General features: G+C 42.4%; 1 protein-coding gene across 1 annotated transcript; it reads left to right on the forward strand.

The window, feature by feature from the left end:
* The first annotated feature begins 4,133 nt into the window (after nt 1–4,133).
* Nucleotides 4,134–9,416, forward strand: LOC106566035 (potassium voltage-gated channel subfamily A member 10). Its single transcript, XM_014133842.3, has one exon. The coding sequence runs from the start codon at nt 4,300–4,302 to the stop codon at nt 5,995–5,997; it is 1,698 nt and encodes a 565-aa protein (XP_013989317.1). The 5' UTR covers nt 4,134–4,299; the 3' UTR covers nt 5,998–9,416.
* Nucleotides 9,417–10,564: the final 1,148 nt, after the last annotated feature.

Below are 10,564 nucleotides of genomic sequence, written 5' to 3' on the forward strand. Positions count from 1 at the left end.
CTCCTCTACGCCTGCAGGGCACCACTCCTCTACGCCTGCAGTGCTCCACTCCGCAATATAACGGTAGCAGGAGGCAGAAATCCCAGGGTGAACCAGGTACACAGGTAGATTAGATGGGGAAACCTATTTTGACTATGGACAATCGTCTCTCTGTCGAGTAACATAATAGCCTTGCGGTGTTGCCAAGTTGGCCGTCCTTCAAAGGGAAAACTAGATTAACTTTGATTGGAAGTTTTTTTCCCCCCTAAGGTATCAGCAATGCAGCATGGAGATGGATGCAGCCATGCTGTAGATTTAATGTCCTTTCAGATTTGGCTCGCTGCAGAGTGTCGTGACAGAGCAGCCATTTTGTTAGTTTGACAAAGCCTTGCTTGCTGGCACACAGCGTGGATGTGTTAGAGTTGGCAAGGACATGGGAAATGAAATACAGTTAGGCACTGCAAGACTTTCTACAAAATTATTTTCTAAATCTATACAGAACACCACCAGAAAAACACTTATGCAGAGACATTCTAATCTCGGACAGAGGTTTGAGCATTCATCAATGCAATAAAGTTACAGTAAGTAGCACAGTTTGGACACACCTACTACTTCAAGGGGTTTTCTTTATTTTTACTATTTTCTACATTGTATGAAAAATAACACATATGGAATCATGCAGTAAACAAAAAAGTGTTTAAGAAATATTAAAAATATATCATATATTTGACATTCTTCAAAGTAGCCACCCTTTGCCTCGATGACAGCTTTGCACGTATATAACATGATAAATAAAATAAAAAGTTAAATCACATTCTTATGAAATATTAATAATATGATAAAATAGAACACCAATAGTATTTGGAGACTAATTTTACATGGCTTAAAGGTGATGTTAGAAACACGGTTAGTCAACCTATGGCAAACATACATAATCATTGCTAGACTAAAGTAACTAGGTCCTCATAAAAACATGGAAAATACATTTGACCTCAGATGCCCCATGAGGAAATACATTTGACCTCAGATGCCCATGAGGAAATTCTGTAGCCACCTGACAGTGGTGCTGTTTTTTTTATTTTGATGCAGCGAGTACAGTATGACAGGCATATAAGCAACAGTATCTAATCTCCAGTGTGTGTGTGTGTGTGTGTGTGTGTGTGTGTGTGTGTGTGTGTGTGTGTGTGTGTGTGTGTGTGTGTGTCTATACAGAGGTGGGGGTCTTCAGGTACAGTATGGAGGGTGTATGACAGGGAGGTTGGATTGGATGCATGCCCCTGAGGTGTTACTGTGTTTGCTTACTCTACAGGAGCTGGGGGTAAGATCCAGTCCCACCGCTCCCTGGTCGCATCAGACACACCGCTGTTGGGGATCTCCTAGGGCTCCCTACCTACCTTAGTATCACAATACCCCACTGACTAAGGATGGGAAAAGGGAGCAGAACACAGTAGGGTGACCCCCCTACATCCACACCACAGTAAGTGTGTGCCTGTGTATGTGTGTTAGCGTGTTTGCGTGTGTGTTTGCGTGTGTGTGTGTGTGTGTATGTGTGTGTGTGTGTGTGTACATGTATTACAGTGTTTGCATGTGTGTGTGTGTGTGTGTGTGTGTGTGTGTGTGTGTGTGTGTGTGTGTGTGTGTGTGTGTGTGTGTGTGTGTGTGTGTGTGTGTGTGCTACGTGCTAGTGTGCGTGCGTGCGTGCGTGCAAGTCTGGGTGTTCGTAATGGACACTCTGGTTTCATATGGGGTGTAAGATTACCAAATGAGAGGCTTTATTAGAGCCCAAGGCTGTCCGATCTCCTGATTGTGGTGCTGGATGAGCAGAGAGGGAGGGAGAGAGAACAGGGGAGCGCAGTTACCTGGGTAGGAGAGAGAGAGAAAGAAAGAGAGAAAGAGCTGTCAGAGGAACTTCTGCAGGCTCAGACCTGCGGACGCTGGTGAGTGCTCCGGACATCTGGACACAGTTATCTTCGAACTTGTTGATGGTGTGTGTGTCTGTTTATATGTGGTGATGATGGGGAAGGAGTTAATAACTGTGATTTGATATGGTTACACTTTTTATTGTGATCTTTAAACTGTGTCTGTTTTACACCTGATGCAGAAATGAGTTGAGAAAGTTAAGCTATTTTGCTAGTTTACCATGATTAAATAACTGCATTTGTGGCCAGCAAAGCTTGTTGAGAGCAGAAACCTTCAAATTCTCATCAAGGATTGAATGGTGTTTGATTAAACCTTCGAATTTGTGTGCTTTTGGTTCTAGTGAACATTTGGTGTTTTTGGGAAAACTCATTAAACTGCATCCGAGATTAAGGCTGGCTGGACCCCAATAATCCATACAGACAGACTCGCACACATACTAATGCACAAACACACATTAATGCACACACATAAACACACACATGCACACGCTCATGCACACACGCTCATGTCAATAGGGAATATCTGACATGTCTCCGGTCTGAGCTTTCCTCTAACACAAGCTATTCACCTCTCTCTCTTATTCTCTCTGATCCCTCTTCAACAAAGTGAAAACAGCTTGTCTGAACAATAGGAAATGGACTTAAAAATATAGTTAAAAGTTTGCCATAGGCAATCCATGGTACAGCACGCAGGTTGACGTTTATTGGGATGAGTTTTGTCCTTGAGGCAGAACTGAGTGTTTCCGCTAGATGGGCCAGCTTTAAAGTCAAATTTGGTAATATTGTAAAAATTACAATAGAAAAATATATGTGTTAGCTTTTTGCTGTTAATATATGGTTAGGGTTCGGCATTAGGGTTAGCAGTGTGGTTAAGGTTAGGGTTAAGGTTAAGGTTAGGGTTAGTTTTAAAGTCAGATTTTATGACTTTGTGGCTGTGCCAGCTAGTGAGCATTCTGCAAAATTGCCTCCAGAACAAGATGTATGAAGAAAAACACTAACCTGAGCACAGCACAGACCACACACATATAAATAGATAGCTTTTTGGTTTGTTTTTAACAATAACATGAACCTTCAAGTTGGTAGATTCCAACTTCAGCAAACACTCATGGAGTGTACATTTCAGGCAAACTCTATGACCCCTAAGAATAGTCAATAGATATATTTTTGTTGCACATATCCACCTTCCTCCTTGGTCCATACACAGTGTAAATGATATGACCTCAAATGTCATTAAGATCAATGTGATATCAAGTGAGGTTTTTACCTGCTGCCAAAGCCTGCAGTGGTATCTGTCAGGGAGCCAGTAGCTAATCTCTGCATGTGCATGGCCCTGGATGTCAAGTGGAGACAGCGGTCACAGTTTAAAAGCGTACGTCAGCGTATGGTTACATGTCTAACAACAAAGGGCCTTCCCAAGCTGCTTTTCTTCAATGTTTGATATGAAAAATTCCATAATGGAAAAATCTAAACCATGTAACGACATTACAAGATGTACCATACAGGTGTAACTCTGAACATGAAGATAAATTGAGTTTTTTGAGTTGTGAGTAATTTATTACTGAAGTGCAATGGAGTTCTGGTCCATTATCGCAGACTGAGCTGTGAGGTTATGATACACATCCATACCCACACATGCTGCCAACTGATTTGTGCAGTTAAACAACTTAACACCCCCACACACATACCTCGCGGGCAAAACATTGTACTGGCCCCATCTTGATGGCAGAGACAAAAAGCTTAGTTCTAAAGTTAATTTCCTGCTATTCTACTAATTTTGCCATGGGGCGCAAATAAAATGCTGCCCTTTTAAAGCAAGTTTTCTGCAATTCTATACATTTTGCCATGGGGCACAGATAAAATACTGCACCTTTAAAGCAGGTTTTCTGCAATTCTACACATTTTGCCATGGGGCACAGATAAAATACTGCACCTTTAAAGCAAGTTTTCTGCAATTCTATACATTTTGCCATGGGGCACAGATAAAATACTGCACCTTTAAAGCAGGTTTTCTGCAATTCTACACATTTTGCCATGGGGCACAGATAAAATAATGCACCTTTAAAGCAGGTTTTCTGCAATTCTATACATTTTGCCATGGGGCGGAGAGATGCATGCGGCACTCCAGTTGCCCATCCCTGAGAGATGTCTTGTTTACAGTCACAAAGAGGCAGGAGATGGGAACTAACCCTACCTCTTCTTTTATCTTATTTTGCAGATTACGAGAAGCTGACATCTGAATCAGAACACCCTGTTGAATACACCTGTTGAATACACCTGTCTCAATGTTCTACAGGACTAAGAAGACCGTGGCTGGATCTTCAGACTGGTTGTGGCATCACCCCAGTCCCATCGCACTGAGCCAGGCTGAGGAACACAGGAGTGCCCTGGCAAAGGGACAGTGATGGAGGTGCCACTGGTTAACTTTGAGAACATGGATGATATCGGCATCAACATGGGTGTCCCCGGTGATTCGGGGTACCCCACTTCACCCACTTCAGAGGCAGCGCCTGATCAGAACCCTGTCACCAATCGTGTGATGTCACCAAATCCATCACAGCACCGTGGGCACCAGACCAGGCCAGAGGGGTTTTCTCCCTCTACAACTCCTATACTGACTACTAAAGACCCGTCTAGCTGCAACAGTCTGCTGTCCAACTTCCAACTCCTGATGAACAGTGAAGGCTCGCCGACCGACAGTGTCTTCAGTAAGTTGGTTCAGGAGTGCTGTGATAACGAAGAAGACCTGTTTGGGGAGAAACTGGGAGTGGAGGACGGGGATCAGAAAGTGGTCATCAATATTTCAGGCATGATGTTCGAGACACAACTCAAAACTTTATCGCAGTTTCCAGACTCCCTGCTGGGAGACCCCATGAAAAGGATGGAATACTTTGACCCGATGAAGAACGAGTACTTTTTCGACCGGAACCGTCCCAGCTTCGATGGGATCTTGTACTTCTATCAGTCTGGGGGCAAAGTCCGAAGACCGGCCAACGTCCCCTTAGAGATTTTCGCAAGAGAGATAGTTTTCTATGAGTTAGGAAGAGAAGCTATGGAACAGTTCCGTGAAATTGAGGGGTTCATAACAGAACCCGAGCCGCTGTTGCCCACTAACGAGGTCCACAAGCAGTTCTGGCTCCTGTTTGAGTATCCGGAGAGTTCCAGTGCAGCTAGGTCAGTGGCCTTGGTGTCTGTTTTTGTCATTGTCATCTCTATCTTCATTTTCTGCCTGGAGACTCTGCCAGAGTTCCGTGACGACGTAGACTTTATCACCACCTTTTCCCTGGGTGTCAATGGAACCCAGGAGGGTCCTCCTATAGTCCAAAAAGACTTATTTGCCTATTTCACAGACCCCTTTTTCATTGTGGAAACCATCTGCATAATTTGGTTCTGCTTTGAGCTTGGCGTACGCTTTGTGGTCTGCCCCAGCAAAAGTGACTTCTTCCACAACATTATGAACACCATTGACATTGTCTCTATAATACCCTATTTCGTAACCATGGCTACAGAGCTGTACACCACACCAGATGAAGACATCAACTCCAGCCAAAACATGTCACTGGCCATCTTACGCATCATCCGTCTAGTGCGAGTCTTCCGGATCTTTAAGCTGTCGCGACACTCCAAGGGACTCCAGATCCTGGGCCAGACCCTGAAGGCTAGTATGAGGGAGCTGGGTCTGCTAATCTTCTTCCTCTTTATTGGAGTCATACTGTTCTCTAGTGCCATCTACTTTGCTGAGGTGGACGAGCCCCACACACAGTTTGTCAGTATCCCTGACGGGTTCTGGTGGGCTGTGGTGACAATGACCACTGTGGGATACGGGGACATGTGTCCTACTACTTTGGGAGGCAAAATGGTGGGGACTCTCTGCGCCATTTCCGGCGTGTTGACCATCGCCTTACCCGTCCCTGTTATCGTCTCCAACTTTAACTATTTCTACCACCGGGAGACAGAGCAAGCAGAGAAACAAGTGATTGACGATGCAGCAGAAGCAGCTCAGAAAATAACCGACGCAAACAAGTATGAGTATGGTAGCACACCCTCTCTTAACATTAACACAATCAATGGTAGCTTGCAGAATGACAAGAATGGCATGTAATGGGTTTATCATTTAAGTGATTATAACCAAGGACATGACAAACTGAGAAATCTAACATATTCCAAAATGCACTGATATTATTTTTGTCTCAGTATTTTATACTCTATTCATTGCAGCGTTGGTCCACGTAGTAGGCTATACTATACATCTCATTCACAATATTCAAAATAAGGAAGTAATATTAGTTATCAGCCTGACTGATCAGCATGTGGATGTGTCAAAGTGTAATTAAGATAATATGAACACAATTACAGCATATTACATTTAGAGTTGGCTCTGGACAGACCTTGTGCATGTAGTATGATTATAACCGTTTAAATCCTAAGCAGATGTATTTGGCAACTTGTTGCCTTTCAAATCATCTTACAAATACTCAAAATATTAATTACACTTTGAACTGCATTACTGTACATTGTCAAAGACTTAAGTACGAAAAACACCCTTGGATCAAGGCTCATGTTAAAACTCGTTTTCATGGTATGCTTTGCGACATTCATCAGCCTGCCATATTCAGCAGTCTCTATATAGATCTTGGCATGATCTCCAAGGACTTTCTGTAAGAGCACTTCTGGAAGGAGACATGGGGACACCATTGAGTGCACAATATGCTGTCAGCAAATCCATCAGTTGTGGACACCGCAGTAGTTTTATCACACCATCTATCTAATAATGCAGTTATTTATCACACCATCTATCTAATAATGCAGTCGTTTTATCACACCATCTATCTAATAATGCTGTCTTTTTATCACACCATCTATCTAATAATGCAGTCATTTTATCACACCATCTATCTAATACTAACTACCTACTTTAGCAGGTTAGCTACATTGCTTATGACTTCAATCTGTATGCCTCACAGAACTGTAGTTAAAAAAAGAACTAAGTCATGGCATGTTATGATATGATATCAGGTCAAAATGTCACAATATGTAGACCAAACCCTAACCCTATCCTATATACACCTTCATCTTTACCTTTGTATGTATTTCAGGAAAATAATCCCATCAAACGGTTACTTGTATGCAAAAGAAAAAGGAACAGTAGTTGCATGTTAGCTCACACAATGTATTACATCATATGAAAATGTGTTGATTCGCGCAATAGCATCAAGAACACGCTGATTGATAGAAAGCAATCAAAAGAGGAAAGGACAAAGTGTCACACCTCTTTGCACCGTTGTTGATTGAAGCGTTATTCCAACATTTAGCTGTCGGTGGCCTTGCATGGTATACAGTAGTGTGCCGAAACAATGAAACACTGGTATCATGTATCAATACATGTAGGGCAGATAGTTCTAGTGACTCTCACATTTCTCTTGTACTGTAGTTCTCTTCATTCCTTTCCATGTATTTGATATGGACATAACTCAATTGGATTTAGGAATTGTTTGGAAAATGTTTGGTTAATGCCATCAATTAATTAACAAATGAACCATTACATTAACACACTTTAGGTATAGTTTATACTATGATATGTATTTATAAATGCATGATGTCAAAGCATGGCATTGGCAACCCATATGCATGCTAAACTTCAAACATGAACATTTATATTATCAGCGGTTACACAAACAATGACCATGCAGAAATGGCATTGGATATATTGAGTTGCTCAACACTGCAATGAACTGTTTCTTGAAAGAGTTCCCACATATGCTGAGCACTTGTTGGCTGCTTTTCCTTCACTCTGCGGTCCAACTCATCCCAAACCATCTCAATTGGGTTGAGGTCGGGTGATTGTGGAGGCCAGGTCATCTGATTCAGCACTCCATCACTGTCCTTCTTGGTCAAATAGCCCTTACAAAGCCTGGAGGTGTGTTGGGTCATTGTCCTGATTTGCACTTAGTCCCACTAAGCACAAATCAGATGGGATAGCATATCAATGCAGAATGCTGTGGTAGCCATGCTGGTTAAGTGTGCCTTGAATTCAAAATAAATCACCAAAACTGTCACCAGCAAAGCACTCCCACACCATCACACCTCCTCCTCCATGCTTCATGTGGGTACCACACATTTGGAGATAATCCGTTCACCTACTCTGCATCTCACAAAGACAAGGTGGTTGGAACCAAAAATCAAAAATGTGGACTCATCAGACCAAAGGACAGATTTCCACATGGTCTAATGGCCATTGCTCATGTTTCTTGGCCCAAGCAAGTCTCTTATTATTATTGGTGTCTGTTAGTAGTGGTTTATTTGCAGCAATTCGACCATGAAGGCCTGATGCACACAGTCTCATCTGAAGAGTTGATGTTGAGATGTAAAGAAAATACATTTCACAAATTAACTTTTAAGAAGGCACACATGTTTATTTAAATGCATTCCAGGTGATTACCTCATGAAGCTGGTTGAGAGAATGCCAAGAGTGTGCAAAGCTGTCATCAAGGCAAAAGGTGACTACTTTGAAGAATTTGTTTAACACTCTTTTGGTTACTACATGATTCCACATGTGTTATTTTATAGTTTTGATGTCTTCGCTATTATTCTACAATGTAAAACCCTTGAATGAGTAGGTGTGTCCAAACTTTGATTACGAAAACAGCAATACTTGCCTTCCTGAAACAAGTTGTCAATAAGATTGATGACTCAGAGGAGGCCGGTGGGAGGCGATATAGGAGGCCGGGCTCATTGTAATGGCTGGAATGGAATAAGTGGAACAGTATCAAATATATGGAATCCACATGTTTGATTCTGTTTCATATATTCCATTCCAGCTATTACAATGAGTTCTTTCTCCTATAGGTCCTCCCACCAGTCTCCACTGTGATGATTTTGACATCAGTCAGTTGATGTGTATTATAAACTGGGTGGTTCGAGCCTTGAATGCTGATTGGCTGGCAGCCGTGGTATATTGGGTATTATAAACTGGGTGGTTCGAGCCCTGAATGCTGATTGGCTGACAGCCATGGTATATCAGACGGTATACCACAGGTATGACAAAACATGTATTTTTACTGCTCTAATTACATTGGTAACCAGTTTATAATAGCATTAAGGCATCTCGGGGGTTTGTGATATATGGCCAATATACCACGGCTAAGGGCTGTGTCCAGGCAGTCCACGTAAGAACAGTCCTTAGCCATGGTATATTGGCCATAGACCACACCCCCTCGGGCCTCATTGGTTAATAAAGCACTTTACAAAAGTATGCACAGCACTTATTCTCTAGAGACTGATTATGTACTAGTAATCAAATCAAATCAAATGTTATTGGTCACATACAAATATTTACCAGATGTTATTGCGGGTGTAACGAAATGCTTGTGTTCCTAGTTCCAACAGTGCAGTAGTATCTAACAAGTCACAGCAATACACACAAATCTAAAAGTAAAATAATGGAATTAGTAGTGTGCAATATACAGTACATTTAATTACATATGTTCTAAGTTTTATTTATGGCTTAATGAGTGCCTTTAATTAAACATCTACCCTACTTCCCGACGTTGAGTGTTTTCCATTTTGATTTGTAGTCATTGACAGAGAAATACAGGTATCTGCCCAAATAATGGAAAAACAGGTGTGTCACACAGGTGTGGTTCCTGAGTTAATTAAGCAATCAAAATCCCATCAAGCTTAGGGTACCGCATAAAAACGCTGGGCAGGCCATTATTTTGGTCATTATTTTGGCCACCACGGCTATGTCCCCATCTACAGGGCACTAGTGGTTACTGAATGGTTTGATGAGCATGAGATCAATGTAAACCATATGCCATGGCTGTCTCAGTCACCAGATCTCAATCCAATTGAACACTTATGGGAGATTCTGGAGTGGCGCCTGAGACTGTTTTCCACCACCATAAACAAAACACCAAATGATGGAATTTCTCGTTGAAGAATGGTATCGCATCCTACCAATAGAGTTCCAGAAACTTGTTGCATCGCTCTGGCATGGTGGCCATATGCCCTATTCAGACACTTGGTGTTGGTGTTTCCTTTATTTTGGTAGTTACCTGTACAACCAGTTCACATCCACATATAGAATGATAAATAAAACAAAAATAGAAACTGACCCAGTGCTGTAGGTAGAGGCATGTAACTGAGGGTGGCAGCAATATGTAACACATGCACAGAATAAATGCAAATATACTGAATATAACTTGGCCATCAGTGTCCCCTCAACAATGTCTGATCCATGAGGTCACTGGCTGTAGACCTATACCTCTGCAGACTAGTAGGCCTATACCTCTGCAGACCAGCAGGCCTATACATATGCAGACCAGTAGGCCTATACCTCTGCAGACCAGCAGGCCTATACATATGCAGACTAGTAGGCCTATACCTCTACTGACCTGAAGGCCTATACGTCTACAGACCTGTAGGCCTATACCTCTATAGACCTGTAGGCCTATACCTCTACAGACCTGTAGGCCTATACCTCTGCAGACCAGTAGGCCTATACCTCTGCAGACCAGCAGGCCTATACATATGCAGACCAGTAGGCCTATACCTCTGCAGACCAGCAGGCCTATACATATGCAGACCAGTAGGCCTATACCTCTGCAGACCAGCAGGCCTATACATATGCAGACTAGTAGGCCTATACCTCTACTGACCTGAAGGCCTAT

The sequence above is a fragment of the Salmo salar genome, chromosome 12, assembly GCF_965601325.2.
Source record: "Salmo salar chromosome 12, fSalSal1, whole genome shotgun sequence".
Classification (NCBI taxonomy): Eukaryota; Metazoa; Chordata; class Actinopteri; order Salmoniformes; family Salmonidae; genus Salmo; species Salmo salar.